The sequence below is a fragment of the Bactrocera dorsalis genome, unplaced genomic scaffold (assembly GCF_023373825.1).
Source record: "Bactrocera dorsalis isolate Fly_Bdor unplaced genomic scaffold, ASM2337382v1 BdCtg059, whole genome shotgun sequence".
NCBI lineage: Eukaryota > Metazoa > Arthropoda > Insecta > Diptera > Tephritidae > Bactrocera > Bactrocera dorsalis.
Genome location: NW_026038110.1, coordinates 48,288 through 71,206, shown reverse-complemented (window position 1 = coordinate 71,206; position 22,919 = coordinate 48,288). Strand labels below are relative to the sequence as shown.

The 22,919-nt window shown below is 32.4% G+C and overlaps 3 protein-coding genes across 7 annotated transcripts in view; 1 reads left to right on the top strand and 2 right to left on the bottom strand.

Annotated features, from left to right (window-relative positions):
* Positions 1-959: 959 nt before the first annotated feature.
* Positions 960-7,007, bottom strand: LOC125780084 (tyrosine-protein kinase Abl-like). Its single transcript, XM_049461601.1, has 2 exons — positions 5,510-7,007; positions 960-5,254 (listed from the first exon to the last, which is right to left on the bottom strand). Exons 1-2 carry the CDS (start codon positions 5,832-5,834, stop codon positions 5,226-5,228), a joined length of 354 nt encoding a protein of 117 aa, XP_049317558.1. The 5' UTR covers positions 5,835-7,007; the 3' UTR covers positions 960-5,225.
* A 364-nt stretch (positions 7,008-7,371) lies between these two features.
* On the top strand, positions 7,372-9,831 carry LOC105232685 (endothelial differentiation-related factor 1 homolog). 3 transcript variants are annotated; one of them, XM_019992626.3, is made up of 5 exons: positions 7,372-7,529; positions 7,604-7,844; positions 8,681-8,841; positions 8,906-9,047; positions 9,404-9,831. In XM_019992626.3, exons 2-5 carry the CDS (start codon positions 7,721-7,723, stop codon positions 9,412-9,414), a joined length of 438 nt encoding a protein of 145 aa, XP_019848185.1. In that variant the 5' UTR covers positions 7,372-7,529; positions 7,604-7,720; the 3' UTR covers positions 9,415-9,831. The 3 variants fall into 3 exon arrangements, with proteins under 3 accessions (XP_019848185.1, XP_019848184.1, XP_011212760.2); XM_019992625.3 differs by having other exon boundaries at positions 9,401-9,831; XM_011214458.4 differs by having other exon boundaries at positions 8,906-9,831.
* Positions 9,832-12,122: 2,291 nt separating this feature from the next.
* The window catches only part of LOC105232684 (elongation of very long chain fatty acids protein 6), a 41,699-nt gene continuing 30,902 nt past the window's right edge, over positions 12,123-22,919 (bottom strand). For all 3 annotated transcript variants that reach the window (XM_049461598.1, XM_049461600.1, XM_049461599.1), the window contains exons 3-4: positions 16,839-16,976; positions 12,123-14,930 (exon numbers count right to left, since the gene is read on the bottom strand). In XM_049461598.1, the coding sequence (XP_049317555.1) occupies positions 14,270-14,930; positions 16,839-16,976 (799 nt within the window). In that variant the 3' untranslated portion in view covers positions 12,123-14,269. The remainder of the gene's footprint in view (positions 14,931-16,838; positions 16,977-22,919) is intronic.

The window sequence follows — 22,919 nt, the reverse complement described above, 5'->3', positions numbered from 1 at the left end:
TTGAAAGGGATTTCGAGGAAAACGCGTTTAAACTTTTGGACTTTTGTTGGAATTAAAACTAAATTGTGCATAAATCGCAATCACTGAAAGTTCGTTTGTTAATATTTTTCGCTTTCCTACAGGGTCTGAACTTGTGGTCACATACTCTTAGCGCAAAGAGTGGATGTATAGTAGATACACTTTTGCATAAAAAAACACATTAACTATCATTGCATTGAATCAAAAAAAATTACCGGTAAATTGCCGTTATTGCATGTCAGTGACAACTACAAGCTCACACATAGTGTGTATGTACCTAAATGTCTCTATGCTATGTAGATATATGGATGTATGTAATAGGTACTCGCGAAGCTTAGGCAAAGCTCGGCACAATTGAAATTTTGAAAATAATGCAAAAACACGAATCGAAAATTTCAAAGCATGTGAACAGTTTTTAGGGCGCACTCTAACAGCAGCTATTAAAATTAAAATTTAAGCAGAGTTGCACAAAAGAGTAATTACTGTAATTTTACAGGGTAAGTAACCTCAATTATATGTTACTAGGCTGTTTTATATACAAGTATGTAGTAAAAAGTTTAAAAGAGATTGAGTAATGATGTGAGACATACTAGTAAAATTAATTTGAAAAAAAACTTTAAAAGAGTATTGAGTTTTAAACTTTTGTTTTTGAAAAAAAAATTCTCAAATTAATTCAATTTTAACTTATTTTTAGTTTTACCCACAGTGTACGATTTATGTATTTGTTTCAGTAAGGTTTAAAAACGGCGGTCATTACCCACTTTTGAAAAAATTTCCAAATCAGACTTCATTAAAATATAAGAATTTATGTACACTTTACTTTTTGTTTAAATTTTGCAAAATTTATTATTTTTAATATTTTATGTGGACTTATGCAGAATCAAAATTTAGAACTTACATACTTTACTTAGCATTAAAAAAAAACGTTTAAACGTTTAAAGAATCTCGACCACAAACTAATACATATGTATGTACATATACTATATACTATTCTACACATGTACATATGCCATATGTATGTATGTATGTGTATATAAAAAAATGTAAACAAATATTTAATATAATATAGCAACAGATTTACACGCCGAAACAAATAATATATTGCAAATTGTATTTATTTTTTTTCTATTTTGGGGCTATAAATTAAGCACAAAAAATTCACATAATTAGAAATTCGAATGACAAGCCCACTTCTGTTCGCTTTGGTGATAACGCATAATAATGACTGGCGGGAGAGGGGCGCATAACACGACGGTCTGTGCCAAAACATACAGACCAGTCGGCCGGCAGTCATCAAAAGGTGATTATTGTAATTTTTAATTGTTACGCGGAAAACATGAATCAGCATTGATGACGACACGAACGACAGGAAAACCGAAATGCAATACAACACAATAAAATGGAATAGCCAAGCGCCGAGTGACGACAATTAGACTTTACACATCTATTTTAAAAATTAACATATGTATATATGTATGAGTACATATGTTTACAAATGTCAAATTTAGGTAGGCATATGTATCACTATGTACATGTGTATGTAATTATATATGTATTATACTTGTATGTGGAAAAAATCAATGAGTATGATATTAGAGAAATATTAGTTAATAAATATGCAAACTTGAAAGTGTGCGAAAAGCAAAACAATAGATAAGATCGAGTTTTGGAAACAATGACAATATTTCTGATTTAGCCACACTTTCTGATTTCGCCAAAGTTACGAATATGCAACAGTAATTTTGTATATTATTCATATGTATGTATGTACTTTAGCTTTATAGAAGCAAAATAATAGCAAAAACAGAAGCCGTAAAAATGTGTGATATAAAAACGTACTTAGATTATATTTTTTACTCATATAAACCCTGCAAGAAAAATTTGGTACAATAAAAATATTGAAATACTCTCTTAAAAAAATATAGTTTAATGAACTTTAAAAAATATCGCAAATAATTATTTTTCAATTACACCTTTTGTATTTCCTTTTCGAAAACAAAAAATTGTCTAACACGCACTTATTGACATATGGAGACCAAACTTCACGCGAACAAAAAAAATGATCATAGCAGTCTAGGAAAGATTTTTATGGCGTGGTTTGTCCCAGTCTGTGTTAAAATTGTTCAAATGGTATGTAGATATCTTTATTAATATTGTTACAAATTCGCACTGGTACTTATTTGGTGCTTAACTTGATTGGAACAAGTATATAAGTGAAATGAGGCTCCAAGGCGATAAGCCATGTGCCAACCTGCAGCTTAAAAAATAAACAAAAAGCAAAATATTCATGCATGAACTACATAAGCATATTGTGCACTTACATTAGGGAGGCTCCACTTTTTGTGTTCACTTTTTTTTACATAATGACAAAAGTAAAACAATTTATGGGTTTTTATGCACCACAAGAATTAAAGAATAAACACAAAAAAATATAAGTGGAACATTTATGTATTTAAATAACAAAAAAAATAAAATAAACTAGTTAATTTGTGTGCTTCTAAATTATATTCAATTAAGTAAATTAAACTATAATCAGAAATGAAAAGAAAAGTAATAAATAAAAATATAAAAAATTACGATTACATAATAAAATAAAACTGAATTATAAAAAAAAAACTCAAGTGAATAAAATACAGAATTCTCGCCGGTCTGTGCAAGTACAATACATACGAGTATAGCACTTGATATGGAAATCACTTTCATACAAATACAATTCATGGCGTTTCCCTTGCAAAACATATGCGCGAATAAATCGAAACAAATTGTGCTCAAGGTCCACAGCGACACTTCAACCAAGTAATTGTCACGCAAATGCGGCACGGCACACAACAGATATGAGTGTGAAAGATATGCTATAAAAAAGAGGCAAGCCTCGAGGCCTTCATATAAAAAAAGTGGAAATGGGAATTAAAATAATGAAGGCAGATGAAGCCACTTAACAAGTAAGAGACACACAGATATGCGCATACATACATAAGCACTTGTATGTAGAAGAAATTTTCAACTTTGATTCAAATTCTACCGAGTTTCAAATAAAATGTGCGCAAGGAACAATAGGAGCATATCACATGGGTACACTTATACAACTTTTCAATTGCCATATGCTTTTCTATTTAAGCAGTGAATTATTAAATAAAATTCATGAGAAACACAGAAGTTTTTCAATTGCGGTAGGACGTTGCTCATAGGTTGGCTATGCTCGTTATTTCTAATAAAATAAACCCGGTTACTGATTTTCAAATACCATGATAAAATATTTATTACACTAATCGAATGAATAGGATCTCATGTGCATATAAATATTTTTGATGGCAGCTTCATTAGTTACAATTATATTTTTGAACTTTGTCTGGAATTCAAGCTCACTGAGCGTTGAAGGGTCTTCACAGCGCTTTAGTGGCCTCATTTCAAAGCAATTTGAGCACGCTTGATGTGTTTTCACAATTATATGGGTAACGTATGAACCAAATATGGTTCGACTCGATGCGATTGAATGCATTTAGTTGTAGCCCTATGACGGCACGCTAAAGCACAGCTATGTCGTGGTCTCGTGCAGCCGTTGGCGATAAACGCCGGATGAAGCAATAAAAGGTCATTTTCGGTAAACGTGTCAATGGAATAAAATGCGTAAAATGCCTTCCGGAGCTTGACTAATATCACCGCCGGCAGAGTCACAAACAATAATATAAAAGTGATCACTATACTCTAGGCACCTTTATATATACATACAAACATCCATATAGTTATTTATGTAGTAAGTATAGAGGAAATTTTACAGATACACCATCCCCTGGGTATTTGTTTGAAAAATTCAGCTTACAATTATTGAAAATACTGTCGGCTTGATATACACATACAATTGTATGTGTGTTTATTTTCTTCGTTGCCATTTGCTTTCTTTCCCTCATCAATATAAAATGTGGCGACGTGTTTTGTTTGGAAATTTAAATGTAATTTTGTAAATACCAAAAGCAACAGTAAGTAAAGAGTACAGAACAACCCCACCCACATGATGAAGGGCAACAACAAAGGCGTATGAAGTGCAAAGAGCATATGCAGCAAAGAATGCGACCACAAGAGGGCGAGCGTGAAGTTGGAATATGTAGATGCAAAAATAATTTTAAACGTTCATTTATGTACATATGCATGTGTGTATATTTAGGTATGTACATAAAATGTTTAAATATATAACCACATGTTTGTTAATATGTATTATATTTTCTTATATCATCCTATATATGTATGTAAGTCCATATATATATAAATTTAACAGTATTAACGCAATTACCGTCCGTCCCTCGATTGACAGTTGCTGAGTGGTTGTATATTTGCCACCAAAGAAGGCTTCTTGTTTGAAGTTAATAATAAGTTAAACAATTAAACGAGTTACTGACGAACATACATATGTACATAACTCCAAAATCAATGGAAGCAAAATCAGATGGCAGCGACTAATTAAGATTTATGTAAACAAAAAAGTGTGTATCGTAAATTGTATATGTATGCATACTTACGAATGTAAAAAGCCGAAATAAATATTAATATTATACATATGTATGTATTTTATTTTTGTTTGACACGAAGTTTGTAAAGGCCAGAAGCAATCGTCGGAGTCCCTCCAATGGATTCTTCTTTAATTGACAAGATATCTTAATGAATTTTCGCATATATTACTTTTCATGTCAACACTACTATATCAAATTAAACTTTTCAGATCGGATCACTATAACATACCAAAATAACTGGGACTAAATACTGCCGCTACAAGAAGAAAAACAACAACTGGTACTGAAATCACGTTCTTTTTTTATTTGTGAAGGGTGGTCTAGCAACGGTGCAAGATAACTCATTTTTTTAATTATTTTGAAATTACTTACGTTAACAGTTTATTCTAACAAATGAACATAATTTTTATTAAAATATTAAAATTATTTGAAAATATATTTACACAGCTTTTGATGCACATACTTATGTATGTATATTGTGAAAATTGTTTGAGACATTAACATCATGTAATCTTTTGAAAAGCACCCACGCGTATTATAAATGTACATATGTACATATGTATGTATGAACGTACTTGTAGCAACCTTCAATGGCAGCCAGCTAACCCGGCAAGAGGCATTCAAACAATGGTGGTGCGATTACGGCCGGCAAACATATTTAACAGCTGCTAGCAAAAAATCCACCCTATTTCATAATAAAACCTAGACACAATATGCCACCCGCATAAAAGCTGTGGAAAGAATGCTGCATTTAGTTATCCATATAAAGAGGAGCGAAAGTCGCAAATATAAAATAGAAAGTAGCATGAACACAGTAGACAATAAGAATTATAATAAAATGTAGCTAAATGCGTTTGTTTGTACATTTATAGCTTACAAGTACAATGCACCTACATCGCATTATGTAAATAGTACCTAGAGTATTTATTTTACTTGCATATGTATATGTATGTAGGTATCAAAGCCAGACCGGCACGGAAACTCACCATTATGTTCTGTGAAAATGTTCATTCCGATGGCATTGCAACGGCTGTGATTGTCCTTAGATGTGTGTCCAATGCTACTACCCGAAGCGGTAGTCGAACGATGTGAACTCCCACCCACAGATGCTGGTGTAGCTGATGATTTGATGCGGGAGCCGCGCAAGGTGGAACCAGCAGCTAGTGCATTTACACTGCCAACACTAATGCCATGAGACGACGACAAGCCGACTGGGCTGCCACTACTTGGCACACCAATACAACTGGCCGTACCGCCATGGCCACCGCCGCTGGAATGTGAACCGCGCTCCTTTCCCTGCTGTGCGCCCATATTGCCAGCTTAGTAACTATATCGAGGAAAATGTATACGCTTTAAGCTTGCCTTCGATCTTTAGCGGTCAAACACTTTAGTTCAGTTTCAGACGAATGAGAAACCGTAGCTCAGGGTTTTGACTAATTCGGTGGGCGTGTGCACGAGACCCAATAATATTAACTTCCGAAACCGAAATTCGTGGCGATTCCGGCGAACTGGGCACAAACCGCAGACGGAAGTGCGGCGTTTTTTATAATTTCCTCTACACGTATATAACTTCCGGCATTTATATAATACGATTGTATATTTCTACTTTTACCTTACATACATTTTTGCTTTTATATTATGTATACAAATTGCCCTTTAATATAAGGATTTCTTACACATTTTGATTATGCACTCACTTTCCACTACTCTACGTTTTTTTCAATTCGCCTTTTCTACGTTACTTCGCACTTTGTAGTAGACATAAAATGCCTATAAAAGGGAAGTTGCAATTATTTTTCTTCTCTACTTTGCGCAACTCCCCATTTATCGGCGCTAATATTTGTTTTATTGCCTTTTTAAGAGATAAACAATTCTGATTAGAAAAATTAACATCGATTTGTATGGGTATATTTATATTTTGTATTAACTCTTTAAATTATATACTGAAAATACTGTATCGTTATCGGCGGCGACGCGTATAAGAAAAACACGCCCTACCTGTATGCAAGTGCAACTTGTCTGCACCCAACCTCTTTTTAACACAAGTTTTATTGCTATGTACCAAAATCTTGCCTTTGGATTATAGAGGGCTTTTTAAGACTTTAGAACGTATGGGTATTTTTCACTATAATTTTCATGTGATATAAATTTCACTTCACTGTAGGTTTTATGTCTTTTACGTTTGTAAAGGCCTACAAACTCATTTGTGTACAAAACTTTTTATATTGAAAACATTTTTCGAATGTTACACTTGCACTTCAATCTACGTGCGAATGCACTGCATGGGAACGATCCCGCACAAGCCGAAAAAAACGCGCTATAAGTAGCAAAAAAAATTTGCTTTCAAAGTTAATCACTTTTTTTCAATTCTAATAGAATTTATAATGTTTAATTGAGGTTTCACAAAAATCTAATATGCAGCGATTATGAAAATCGTCTGCATCAACTCGTCGTTCTTCGTCGTTTGCGACAATTTTCCAATTTCACTTTGTCCAAATGTTTCACGGTGCATTCAAAGATACATCACAAATGTTATATGCTTATCTCGCTCTTTCAAAAGAATGTCAGCGAAACAAACCACAAAAACACACGGTTGAAATTGTAAAGATTTAATAAAAGTGATATTGGAAATTTTCGTGCAAAAAAATCTACAAACAACCAACGAATTTGCAAATTGTACTAGAAAGTAACAGATATATTAAGATTTAATTAATTATCTTCAATAAAACAAATTATCATTTTCGAATTTTTTATACCATTATACAAATTTTGCAGATGTAATTCGACTCGGTTACTTTTCGATCATATGTCACTGGACCGCATGCACATATTGGTACATTGACCTGGCAATATCGGAACGAAAAATCACACGAAACAAACTGTCAAACGAAAACTAGCTAAAGTTCGTCACATATAATTCGGATTTTTCTGGAATCGAAAAATACTTTACTAATACATAGTTTGAAAAAAATCTATATAAACAATTCGTTATTTCCTATTAAAAGTGTAAGTAGCATAAAGCTGACTAAATTTTGTACATGCTAACTTTTTAAACTGCTTCTTTTAATCAACATACGTAGAACGTTCAGAAAGAATAAATTCAAGTAGATATTTCGGCACATATCTCAATTTATAGCAGCTTTAAGTTTGAGGAAAACAATCGATTTTGCTTAACGTTGTAATAGAAATAAAAGAAGATGTCTGATTGGGACACAGTTACTGTTCTGCGCAAGAAGGCGCCTAAAGGCAGTGCGGCTAAATCAGAAACAGTGGTTAATCATGCCAGACGACAAGGAGTACCCGTGGAAACAACACAAAAATGTGAGTTAATTGGCTATAAAGACACGTCTTCAGTGAGTCCGTGGCACAGTTTTCTAATTAAATATTTACATAAACCGATTTGTTCGAAAAGCACAAGTTTTACGCAATTGAATAGATGAGATGTCCGATTTATGTATGTATGTACATTTAGAGGTATGTCTGAATATGTATAATAAGTTAAAACATGTGTGTGTTTCTATGTACACGCATATGTTCATTGCAGTTGCCGAGTAGTTTCCCGGCGCTAATTGTTATTGTTTTGATCTATCTCGCGTAGCATGCTTCCAATTTCACAATACTTGCACTTCAACTTTGTGATTTTCATCATCGTATGCAATTGCAAGTTAAAATGTCATAAGATACTGCTAAAGGCAGCGCTCTCGCCTGGCACACATTATCGCATTTATATATATTTCGTGTGTGGTAGACAAATCGAACTGTCAAATGCAATAATGGACATGATATTTATATCATGTTTATTTTTATTCACGCTATTTTTGCCACCAAATTTTTATTATTATGAATTATATTATGTGCAAGAAAGTTATTTATTTCATTACTATTTTTCTAAATCAAATCTAGAAAATATAAAATATTTTTATAAAAAGCTCTTGTGTAGAGCGTTGTAGAAATATTACAAAAAACTGTCATTTCACCTGATAGGGCGTTTGTAGTTGTACCAGCATAAATACAGCTGTAAGAAATTCTTCCGATATGAAAGTCCTTACCTTGGATATAAACCTTTTCTGGTTACGATTAGCTAATTACCACCCTATTTAATTGAAATAAAAATATCTATTTGTTATAATCATTTCATGTTCCATTCTTTATATTAGATGGTGCGGGCACCAACAAGCAACATATAACCACAAAAAACACTGCCAAACTGGATCGTGAGACTGAAGAGTTAAAACATGACAAAATTCCATTAGACGTGGGCAAATTAATAATGCAGGGTCGTCAGTCGAAGGGCCTTAGTCAGAAGGATTTGGCAACTGTGAGTACAAGTAACTTCGTAGTGACCTCAAGTATTTTTAACAAAAATATTTTCGTCCATATAGAAAATTTGTGAAAAACAACAGGTCGTCACGGATTACGAAGCTGGCCGCGGCATTCCTAATAACTTAATTTTGGGCAAGATTGAACGTGTGATTGGCATAAAATTACGTGGAAAAGATCGCGGCCAACCGCTGCAGCCTCCCGGTAAGAAATGAGTTGACAATGCGGCTGCAAGTGGCAACGCTAGTAGTAACAAACCAAAAAACAACATCCATTAAACGCATATCGCAACAGCAACCATTGTAAACGCTAATGTAAATGCAAATATGAATGCCACTAACGTTCATGCCATAAACAACTGAAACGCTTACAACACCAGCGGCAAACGCAAGTAAAATTATCGGGAGGCTGAGAAGTTTTTTCTTCCTAACGGAAGCAACACTCTTGTCAAGGAGCAGTTTTTCAATTTCATATAATCATCCACATGCATAAAAACACATTTTTATTTAATTTAATTTTTTGTTTTCAAATTCGAATCTAATATATTCTGCTTTCAGCAGCATCATCATGAGCAGCCCCTTAACACCAATACAAACCAGAGTAGAGCAGAATAAATAACAAAATGGAAACTGTAAACATGAAATGTTCATACAATTTATATGCAACTACACGTAAATTTTGAGCTAACAACACTACATATTAAAAAGCCCAAATTTTTAGCAAAATACTAAGATTATGAAATGATAATGAATATTTATAAAAGCAAAAAAAAAAACAATATAACGATTTTTACATAAAACTTCAATCATGCTCAAAACTTAAATGTAGTTTATAAACTATGCTGGATATTACAACTCATCTATATACATACATACATCCGTCGTTAATTATAATATTTCTTACTATTACGAAGTAATGAAATTTAAAGCTGACCTTGAATGATGTTATCAAAGATTTGTATTAATAAAACAATATTTAAGGTCTCGAAGTGATTTCTACGAAATTCGGAAAATATGGACGTGTTAAGATTTGTATGCAATATACGTAAATAGTTTTTTTTTTTTTTTTAGATGTTTGCTTCATATAAATATATGTGTACACAAAGTTCAACCGCCACAATTTTGAAATTTTCTTTCTGTTTAGATGTCCAAATGGTAGCATAGCCATAATTTTATACACTCCTAGGTACTCACTGCCGATACAAACTGTTTATTATTTGATTGCCAGAAACTGGAATGTGGAGTATTAACGAGAGTAACTATACTCAATGCCAAAATTCGAAATTCCAAATTGGCGAACGCAATTCTGATATACTCCACTGGACTGGCAAGTTTACTATTGCAGTTATGGTACATGTAGTTATAAATCGCGTGCAGAATACTAGCAACTTATCCCATTTAGCTTAGCATTTTTTTTAAATTCTATTGTAATACTATGAAGTGATGTGTTTTTACATATCGTCGGTTCTAACGGTTACGTTCTTCTAAATTATAATTTTTTGCATCTACTCCACTGCACTAAGGATATGTGGCGTCTAATAATAGAATCTCAAGATTTTCGCCCACTTAACATTACACAAACTCGCAACATGTAATAATCGGTGCGCTACACAGATATAGATGGCAACAATAACCAAAAAAATTAAACTTAATTCTTCCTTATGTATACCAAACTATGGTCAATATAAAAATCAATTGATTAAATATATTGTATATGAATGTAGTAGTTTGTATACCCATAATAATATACATACGCAATGAGCAATAATTACATAATAGATGTTTTATGGTTTAAATCAAAGAAATAAAGTAAAATTGAATGAGAAATGTATTGTTGTTGTTAATTGGTATTGAAATGGTTTTTACCAGCTAACGGTAGTCAAAAAATCTGAAGAATTGTATTACAGAAACTTACTTTTCTGAAATAAGAGATTGATACATACTTTTAGGCGCTTGGTTCTGGTGAAAGAATTCTTATGAGAGTGCAAAGTTTTTTGTTGGGAAGCCACTAACTGAAAATCGGTAGGACTTTAATTTTTGGAATGTTTACAAAATTTGAGATTTTTTTAATTCAAAATTGGGAATTTATAAGTACAATTTACATTTTTTAATTCCAGTTTTTCCAAAATTCACGATTTTTCGCAAAATCGGAATTAAAAATTTTATTTTTAACGAAGAAAAATTAAGATTCTAAAAAAATATTTTTTTTATTTTTTAATCATAAGCTTAAAAGTTATGTTTTGCCAATCAGTTATTTGGCATTAACAACTGAAAGTAAAAGTTTAATACGATTTTTGAGATAAATATTTTTTTAGGGATAAAAAATTTTAAACTATTAGTATTAAGATTTTTGAGATTATAAAACAAAAAAAGTTAATTAAATTATTTTTTCGATGCATTATTTGCAACTCTGGCGTTTACTTACCGTAGAATTTTGTTAAAACAAACGTCTGATATTATTTTTTGTTGTTGGTTTAATTCTTACATAAATCCGTGTTACATTACCATTTTTTAAATAATTTTATTTATTTATTTATGCAATGTTTACTTCATATATATTTATATTTGTTTGTTCGCTTGTAAAAATAAGAAATAAAAATATTTGCGCTTTTTCACATTTTCTTTTTCATTTGTCTGCTCTATAGCATTTAAACAGCTTACTAAAAAAGTAAGTATGTATGTATGTAGTGATTTCATTTACGTTTCATTTTATATATCATATTCTGTTTTTGCTTATCTTTGTATGTGACTTTTATCGGTTGGTTCTTTATGCATTTTTTTTAATTTTGTATTTTGGTTATGCTTTTAAAGGTAAATACATAAAAATAAGACTTAAATATTTTTGCATATATAAACATGGTTATTAAACAAATATTGTAACCCACCCACAAAAATATTAGTTTAGTTTATAATTTTATAAAAAAAAACTTAATAAAAGTCTATATTACAGGTAGCCATATGTTTAGCAAAACAAATCATAAGCTAAATAAAATATAAATAACTGTCTTCTTTATTGACGCTTTAGGCGTTGTGCCGTTTAGAATTTGGAAACTTTCGAAATTTTTTTTTGGTTGAATTCATTGTAGTGTTTTTTAATGTTTTTCTGTGTCTATGGACGCAAGCATAAAATAATATTTTGAATTTTTATACAAATAATTTTTTTCTTTTATTTTTTTTTTAAATTGGCTGCAAATTTTTCGAAGGCTAATTTAAAATATATTTTTTTTATTGTTAAATTTATCAAATTTTCTATCTTATTGTATAAACTAATAGGATAGCGTTTTTGTTTTTTATTTGTTTTTTTTTTTTTGAATTCATTTGGCAACAGCTTTATAATTTTTTTATTTTTGCTTTATTTTACAATAATTCATTGAACTGTGTGCTTGCGTTTGCCTCATTTCTTAATTTTTCTTTAATTTTTTTTAATTAATGGTACGCTCTGCGCTGAACACGCTATATTTGGATTTAAATTTCAACTTAAAAATTTCAATGTTTAAATAAAAAAAATTTGATTACTAAATAAAAAAATATAATTTTAATTTTTAAACAAAAAATTTTAAGTTAAATTTTTGAGTCAAATAAAATTTAAATTTTTAAATAAAAAAGTTAAATATTTATTTTTTTGCTAAATCAGCGAAACTCCAAAAGAATGTGATGTAATTTGAGCTTGTAGATCAATATTATTTATGCTTTTTTACTTATAAAACTAAAAATCCAAATTTATATTCATAAATTGTCTTTGAATGTTTTGAAAATTGCAAAGCTGAACTTTGTGCGAAACGTTTGCAGTTCAATTGTTGTTTGTGTCAGAAGTTGCGACAGTCATTTGCTAAGTAAGAATTAGAAATTTGCATTTGCAGTTTGCTAATGTCTATACAATAACAAAATTAGATATATTAAATGAATTAATAAATATGTTTTTATTAGTAAAATACAACTATTTAAGCGAACTCAGCGAGTATGTGTCTGTGGGAGCTTCTGCACTGCTTCTACGCTAAAATTCAAACCTCCAAGCATTGAAATAAATATGTTAGATTCCTAAAATAAGCACAGCATAACGGAAATCAACTGTTATAACAATTGTCATGCATATTACTCTGTTTATAGCATGCTTTTAGGCACGTCGCTAAGTTTCGGTTTATATTTGAAGTTCAAAATAGCGGTAATGTGTTTTCAATAATTTCTCAACTGCAGCAATGCCACACAAAATTGACTTTATTTCAAGAAATGATATATATCTTTTGATATTTTATGCGTTAGATAACAGCTAAACGTTTTATAACGGTGCTTGTGAGCTAATGACAATTTGGATTGAAAACAAAATCTTAAATTTTTAGTGCCTCAGCGCTTGTCTTTCAACCTCAGCTTTACCTTTTAATTATTACGCTAATTAATAACTAAAGAAAATGCACTTACAGTGAGCGAAAGAGAGAGAGAGAGGGGGAGAGAGATAGAAAGAAGAGCTAATATGCATATGCACATGATCAATTCATGATTTTCACTGTGATTTCAAAAAGTAAATAGCAAATATTTTTCTTTTCCCGTGTATCAATAAACGTCATCGATCAAACGGTTAATTGAAACTTGCAGGCAATAAATATTTTATAGGACATTTGTGTGTTTGTTTTCATGTTTTTTTTTGGTTGCCGCAAACAAACACATAACTACATAGTATATACTTATAAACACACGAACAGTTTTAAGTAATTGTTTTTATGCAAAACTTGCTGCTTAACATTTTGTTGTTTAAGTTGATTTTAATGTGTGCAACACATGCATGTACATAATATACAAAATACCTAATGTAACTCGAGGAAAATTGATGGGTACACATATGGCTCATCACAAATATCGGTTTTTAAATGAGAGACCAAGTGAAGTTTACAATTTCAGTTTTTCAAAAATATCTTCTGTTTTGTTTTTGTTTGTTCTCTCTTCCTTGTATACACACACATATACACGTATTACAAATAGGATTAAAAATATTCAAAATTCATTCATTATAAATTTGTTCTTCTTCTTGTTCAGTTTAATTATTTGTTTTTGTTGTTGTTGTTATTTTACAATTTATTGAATACAGGCTTGTTTTGTTGAAATTTCGCTGTATCACACACTCGCGCCCCTTCCTGCTTGTCGCTTATTAGTTTCTTTCGCTGCAACTACATATGCACGCACGTATATGTATGTATCCTATGTATGTATGTATGTATATGCTTTGACCCGCACTCCCATCAAAGAAAACTAAAACGTACACACTACTGACTACTGACTTTTGACTTATCCATTGCTCTCGAATTCCAAAAATACATCATCTCAAACGCTTTCATTCACCATTCGGCACCCGCTAAAATGTCCCACCAAAAACAAGAAAAATACAACATAACCTTTGCCAACACCGCCGATGCCGTCGTTGACGCCGTCGCCGGCTTACTGCAACTTCGGTTTGTGCAGAAACGCAGCAGCACCGTTGGCGGCGTTGCCGTTCAGTGCGCCATTGCTGCTGTCGGACAGTAGCGACGACTTCGACGACATGTCACTGCTGGGCGATGAGAGTTTGGCGGTGTTTTGCGCGGCCAAAGATGCTGCCATGCGGCGTGTCTTCTTGCCGGCCGGCGACAAGTATGTCTTGTAGAAGAAGCGCGCGAAGAGCACGAAGTAGCTGAAGTACATCGCGATCGATAGGTTGATGTTGGTCTGTGAGATATTGCACGATTGACGTCCGTGCGTCTTGAGGAAGCCGTTGGCCCACACATTGATCGCACAGCCGACAATCATTTGCGTCAATTGCAGCGACGTGATGATCATGGCAATGAAGCGTGGCGGATTGAAGCGCGCCGCCTTCAGCGCGTAGTACGAGTACATCACCGAGTGTACGCAGTAGTTCATGACGATGAACCAACGCGCCGACGAGGTGTACTCGGTGTACGAGAACCAGGAGTAGATGAGCACAGTGATGTGGTGGTACCAGTGCAGGAAAATGAGCGGCTGCTTTCGCAATACAATGAATATTGTATCGCCGAGTTCGGGCAGTTTGGAGAGCACAAACAACCAGGTCCAGAAACCGCAGACGCGATCTTGTTCGATGTAGCTGCGAAAGAAATGGACAGAAATTAAATTTTAATTGTTCATGTGGTTATAACAATGTATATATAATTGTAAAATAGATAAATGTAGTGTAAAAAAAAATAAAAAAATAAAAATAATAAAATAAATTAAAATAAAACAAGGAAAACTGACTGCACCCAAGATATAGTACCCTTCACAGCTGTATTTCTTATAACATAAAAAGCTTTGTTTCTTGGTTTTGATCGGTCAACTTGCATGGCAGCTATATGCTATAGTTGCCTGTTCTGAACAATATAATAGTACAAGATAGCGTTTCCTTGACTAATAATTCACGCCAAATTCCGTCGACATATATAGCCAAATAAAAAGTTTTTCATAGAAAGACCTGATTTGTATCGGTCAATTTGCATGCCAGCTATGGTTAAAGTTATGGTAGTCCGATATCGGCGATTCCGACAAATGTGCAGCTTTTTGAGAAAAAAATGTCAAGCTCAAAACTTCAGATCGATAAAAAACTAAGAGATTAGCTCGTGTATATACTTACGGACACACGGATGCATAAGATTGAATCGACTTAGCTCGTCACGCTGTTCATATATTTATACTTTATACCCAATTCTTCATAAAATATTAGAAAATATTATATTTGATGGTCTATATGTTGAGAACAATCGCAGAGTTAGAAAATGTTTTCCAAAAATACTTGAGTTATAGAACAACTTTCCCTTCCTTCTTCATACAAGCTTTTAAGCGCGAAAAGAACAAAGATCAGTTCCAAGTGAAGAAAAAGCAAAACTCAAAAAAAAAAACAGTCAAATTCTTAGAATTGGCCAAACCTTATGTGCTTTTGTTTAAGGTGGCAAAAATCATATAAGAAATACATTGGCGAAGTAAGTTAAGATCAAAGCAAGTGGAAATTAGCTAATAAGTACTAATTGTATGTATAATAGCTGACATATGTAAATAAAAAGTAAATAAAACAAACAGTGCGACCGGAGCGGATGAATAAGCACGGCAGTAAGCAGAAAAACATTAACTTAATGATATATGAATAAATACATATGATGGTATGTATGTACGTCCATAAGTGAGTTCAGCACAGACAGTTCATCAAACCGAAACACGAGAGAGACCGCAAACGAACGTGCTAAAAGTGTAAAACTTTAGCACGAGATCGAGCACGACCGGTGCCGGTCGGAGTCAGGTTTGCCGAAATGCAAAATTTAAGAACAACTTTTTCGGCTTACTTGCTAAAGAATATGTCATATGTACCTATATGTGTACATACATACGTAAGTAACAGCTGTAAAAGCAGAAATCGTACGAAATCAAATACGCTACAATGTAAATTCAAATAAAGGAACATTAAAGCAAAATCAAAATGAAAACAAACAACGCAGCAGAAAAGTTGAAAAGCTGCAAAACCAGTTTCCGAATTGGAAATATCGCGTTTGCGCTGAGTGGCAGGCTCGGCTCGATCGAAGCTGTAACAGTAAACGGCGCGCGCAAATCTGCGTCATGATGAACAAACTCAAGGTCAGGGAATTGTCATGGCCAGCAAAATGTACACACCAACACGCATACATGTTTAAGTATGGATGGACTTGAGCGGCAGGCCTAGAACCTCTGTTGACATTGCTTAGTCGCTTTATTGTCAGCTTTTATTATCTACAAATTACAGACGACCGATACGGAATGACTGTCAAGGATGAATTGCGAAAATGTTCCGTATTTATAATGAAAGTCGCTAAACTGGCTGGCAAGCTAAGAATTACAAAAGCGGAATCATTTCAGGAATTGAACTAAGGAGAAGATTGCATGACGAGCGTCTGCGCTGTGGCCTGATCATGAGCAAAGTGAATGGGCATGTAAAATAAAAGAAGTGTGGTTTAAGATAACAAGCATGAAATTAATTCCAATTGGCACTTACCTAGGAACGCAAACGGAATGGAAAAGGCCATAATGACGCAGCACATGCAGAAGTTCTGGTGCCGTTCGAAAGGCGCCCATAATACTGAACATGGCGAGCATTGTATTCCAGATAATTAATGGACCGCGTAGTTGGAATCTGAAATGGGCAAAAAAGAAAGTACAACAACAAAAGATGATTAATAAAAATTTTTGTATAAATTATGTGTTAAAATTGTGGAATATAAATAAAAAGGGAAGAGAGAAGAGGTAGTCGGTTGCTTCTAACGTTCATTATAATACATAAAAAATACATTTATATACATAATCTCTAGTAATTAGCTTAGCTCAATCACATGTTTCCTCTTTATTTATTTTTAATATACATATTTATACATTTTAACGTTTTGTTTTTTTAATGGCAATAATAATCGAGCGATATTCAAATTCGCGGCTGATTAGCGTTTATTGACCAAGTCACAACGCAGCTAATCTATTTTAGAATAGGGAAATGAAAATTGTGATTAATACTGCTGATAACAAGTGCATTTAAGCAATTATAAAATAATTATTAGTTGCAATGTCGGAGAGGTTCAAAAACAATTATTAGAGATAATGCGGAGTGACGTATACTTATTTTAATGACTTCGAAACTGTGAATTAAGGTATCAAAGAATATGTATAAATGAATAAAATGTATAAAAAAATAATAAAATATAAAATAAAATACAAAAAATAAATAAAATTACAAACTCTAATTTTCAAAGTCCTACTTTTGTTCTTTAAGCATATACAGTATTTATTTAGATTTACGAAATTCATATTTAATAATAGTACAAAAATTATTCAAGTACTTGTAGAAACTCTTTTAGAACCCCCAGACTGATACTCTGAGCATACTAAAATTATGGAGGGAACACTTCTCCAACCTGCTGAATCGCAGAGAAAGCGTAAGACCAGGAGGAGCTGCCTTTATGCTGCTAAACTAATACGGCTGTGTAACTAATGCTGAGCAATACCAAAAGCTCTCAGAATTGGGAAGGACCTTTCCGAAATGTTCGATACCAAACGATGTTTCAGACAAGATGGCTCTCTTTCGTTTGACTTCTTCAATCTACTCTTGGAGAAAATAATTCGAGCAGCAGAACTAAATAGAGAAGGTACCAACTCTTATAAAAATGTACAGCTGCTGGCGTACGCCGATGATACCATTGGCCTCAACAACCGCGCTGTTAATTCTGCTTTCACCAGAATGGATAAGGAAGCGAAGAAAATGGGTGCGTTAGTGAAGACGAAATAGCTCCTACCATCAAACAAACAGCAATTGAGTATTGGCAATTGAGAAGTAAAGTCCCCTCTTTACGAACAAAAACCAAACTCCATGCTTATTATTCTCGTCCTGTTATACGGTGCAGAGACATACATATGTAAATGATGACATTTGATTAGTCGATGCTACGTATTTTCGAGAGAAAAATTCTGTGGAAGATTTCAGTCCCTTGCGCATTGGCAACAGAGAATATCGAAATCGAAGGAACAATGAGCAGTACGAGTTTTGCGACGACATTGGCAAATCAAGAGACAGCGGCTACATTTGCTGTATTATGTTGTCCGGATGGATGGAACACTTCAGCTTTGAAAGTATTCGACGCTGAACCTATTGGGTGAAGCAGAGGAAGAGGAAGACCTCCACTCCATTGGAGAGATCAGACTCGGCTATAACCGCGAAGAAGAAGAATTGTCGAAACATAACCTCTATTTTATTAGGTAGCCTCAAAAAAAAAGTTAGAGATGAAACTTATGCAAATGATATGCTCAAGAAATATGTAAACATCAAAAAGTGTATCATATTGTATTAAACTAACCGCGAATAGCGAACGATTGACATAACGGTATTTTTATTTCAACCCACCACACGCATTTACATATGAAATGAGCGCGTGCATGAAAAAATAGTGTGGGAGTTTCAATGAAAAGTGCCACATGTTCGAAATTAAACTGACATTTGACCAAAATAGCACAAAAATGGTTGGAAAACAAAAGATTTCAAACACAGTGAAGAAAAAAAAAACATTCTGAAAATAATCAATAATCAATCGATAAAGTAATTATATTAAAATTATAGGAAGTCGGTTGTAAACAAATATTCAATACATATGCGTATGTACTATGTACATTTGTAGACCTTATACTAAATGTACATACATATGTGTATGTATAAAAATTTTCAAAAAACCTGCATTCATATAAGTTCGTTTGTCTGTATGCCAAACTAAGGCAGGACACCGAAAAGAGTTTGCGCAAAAATTGGCAACACGGAAAAAAGCTGTAGTAATTTAAATAAAAACGAAATCGTAGACAAAAACAAAAATTGTCAAAAAGACGCCCTGCATAATTAGTAATACAATAACAATATAAAATTGCTAGCCATAAAAAGTTGCAAATTGTAGGCATGTGGAAGCGCATACATATTTACAAACTATATTTTCTTGTATAAACATATTTACAATATCCATATTTTGCAAGTATGCGAAATCACCAGGCTATTTTGTATAATCGTCGTCCAAATTTTATATACTATACATATAAGTACACAGATCCAAATAGTTACATATATGCAAATATGGATGTACACATGTATAAGTATATGAAAGAGTGTTATATAAATGCAAATAAACATACATACATACATACATACATATGTATATCTGATATAAAATGAGGTTATGAAATTTTGAGATTTCTTAGCAAAAAAAAAAATAAGAAGAAAAAATAATGAAAATGCAAATTGGTCGTTTTTAAATGTAAATTCCTGAACTTAAACTCTTATAAAAATGTTTAAACCGGAATATTTTTACATTCCCAAACACAATGGACTATATGGAAGTGACTTGCGAGATCCCCACACGCGCCTTCTGAATATTACTAACTGCTCAGCTTGAAAAAATAAAATATGTTAAACAATACAAAGAGCCAGTTTCGCTGTTTAATCGAGAATATATGTATGTACACATGTAACTAACTACAAGCAGAACAAATTTTTAATTACAAGCTTTAATAGTTATTTCGTTCAATTAAAAATCTGTTAAATATTATAGCCGTTTTTTTATGACTTAAACAGGGATGATTAGGGATGACTTCGTGAGTAAATTGATTGAAGCTGTGCTGATCAAATCGAACACTTTTCAGTTAGATAATTAAGTTTGCATACATTAAATGTATTGACTATACATTTTGCAAAGGGGGACACGTTATGATCATCTAGTTAATTGAAGGGGTTTTAATTACTTCTGTCAATACTAAATACGACCAAAATTTATTAGTATAAATTTAAAAAAATAAGTTCAAGAAATATGAAAAGACTTTTTCGACTGCCCAATATTGTTCTAATCAAAAAATTGATCTTAATTACCAAACTAATTGCTTCATTGTTATTATAACAACAAGCATTTGCGAATAGCATAATTTTTTATTTAAATACATATGTATATGTAGCAGTTCATTAAAATGATAAGAAAATTTCTTCATGTGATTACTATATTTAAGCCACATATAATTTTAAAAAAAATGATAAGACTGTTCCGGGCAGCTATTTTTAAATTCTTAGTTTTTATTAAAAGGTAATTAAAAACAATAATAATATTTATTAAAAATTATATTTTTTTATTAAATAAATAATTTGTCTTTAATTATTAGGGCAGTTTGATAACGGGGCCATGATTACACTATCATTATCTCCACATACATATAAGTATGTACATACATATGCATACATATGCCAAGTTTATTACTTTACGAACGGACGCGCGAATTTCGAGCGCATACGTTTCGTATTATAGGAAAATGACTCAACACATGCCGGTGAGAATGGTGAATAAGTCAATAGCGCAATGTGCTGTCAATATTTTCGTTTATTTTTTTGTCAAAAGCAATAGTATATTGTAGTTGTTATCAATCGTAATAAATTAAAAAGAAAATATTGAACTCTCAGCGGGTAAAGCACAAATTTTATTAGCAATGACGTATCTATGTATGTACATACATATATATTTATACACAAAAATATAATATATTGCTGAAATCAGTCACTGACTAAATTTGGTAATTCTGCCATGTTCACATAACCACAAAACTTCATATTTTGGCGATTTGTAAATAACAGCACTTGCTTATTCTACCGCTTATCACAAATATACATATGTATGTATATATATATATATATATGTCTTAAGTATATAATGAGGATATACATATGTATGTAAATGTGTATGCATACTTTCAAGAAGCACATGTTTCCATTCGCCTTATCCACATTGAAGAGACCAAATTTCTTATCAATTTTAGTTAAAATAAAACAATGAAACACTAAAAAATCAGGAAATTGCTAGTGGTTGACCGTTTACTACCTCAACCCACCTTATCGCAAACGTATTTAAGCCAAAGGCATACTCACATATGCATACATACTCCCAGATGCGCCGCCGGCATGCTGATAACGCTTGAACTTAACACCACAATGTGAACAATTATTATTACAATCCAAACACATACACATTCACCTACATATATATGTATGTGTGTATGAACACAATTTTTATTGAATAATATATAATCTTCTGGCGATTGGAGCATTCCTACTTCTTTTTGCATTGACAAATCGCCTGATTCGAATAATTATCGTGACATTTGGCTTGTGATGCATGCAAATACACGGAGACATACATATGTATGTACATAAGTACATACATATATGCACATATCTGTGGTTGAATGTATGTACATAGGTGTGTGCTTTCATGAAGATAGGAAATAATGTAATAGAAAAAAACCTTGATTGAGGTTATCGCACTTTTCTCTTAGCTAAGTATATGCTAATCTGCTTTGACATGCATTACATTTATGGATTGCAACAATACACATCAATAAACTCTGATGGTTCGTGTAAGTTTGTGTACGCTGAGCAGGAAACGTCAGCGACCCTATCAAGTATCCATACATATATGTACATACTACTCGATCAAAACCAAGAAAGATATATTTGTATGTGTATCCTTCTAGCTTCTGTATAGCCGAAGTTAACATTTTTTGATTTACATTATTTGCAGAGTTTCTTCATTTTTCAATATTTTTCTGAGTTAGAATTATTTTGCAAACATTCGTGGACTTTTTACTCGTCATTACTTATCACATTAGATATGAGATAAGCCGTGTTTTGCTACAAAGTGGGTGAACACATTGACAGCTCATTGCTTTAATGACAGTTCGAGGTGGTTGCCTGTAATCTAATCAGAAACATGCGATTAATAAGAATCGCCCATTGATACCTAAAAAACGGAAACTTTTAACATTTCTTTGATTTTATCGAACTTCTGGAGAAAAGAAATAAATATGAAAGTAACATACTGGGTAGTCGAAAAAGTATTTTCGTATTTTGTCAATAGATGTCGTTGCAGTCGTATATCTCCAGTGCTACCAATTACATTGTGTCATACCATAAAGTGTTGGAAAGGTGAGATTTTAAGCTTCAGTTAAACAAAAAAAATTTCAAAAAGTTGGAAAAAGGTACAGCTGCTCAAAAATGAGTGAAAATAATGAATATATTTTAAATTTTTTGCTTTTTTATGAAGAATGCCACGCAAGCCACCAATGAAATTTGTGAAGTATGATACCTCAGGGTTAACCAAACGAACTTTTTAATTTTACCCTAATTAAATCGAGACTTGAGAACTAATGAATTTCTCAAATCCCCCCCAAAATGGCTATCAAACTGTAGAAGAATAGATTTATCTAGCAATAGAACTCTTTTACTTGGCAATGCTCTTAAATTGAGAAATAGTAAGCAGTAATGACGACTTTATATTTTAAACATATTCAGAAATTCAGAAATTTAAGGCAAAGGCTAGCTTTAAGAAAATGAAAGTATGTACGTACACGCATATTTACATACATACATACAAAAGTGAGCGCGTTGAGAAATCTTATAAATGCTAATTTTTAATTTCAAATGGTTATAAATGACAATCCTATATTTACAACATTGTATAAGCATTTAGCAATTATTCCCACAGTAAACAAAGAAATGCATTTTTATATAGTAAACGGT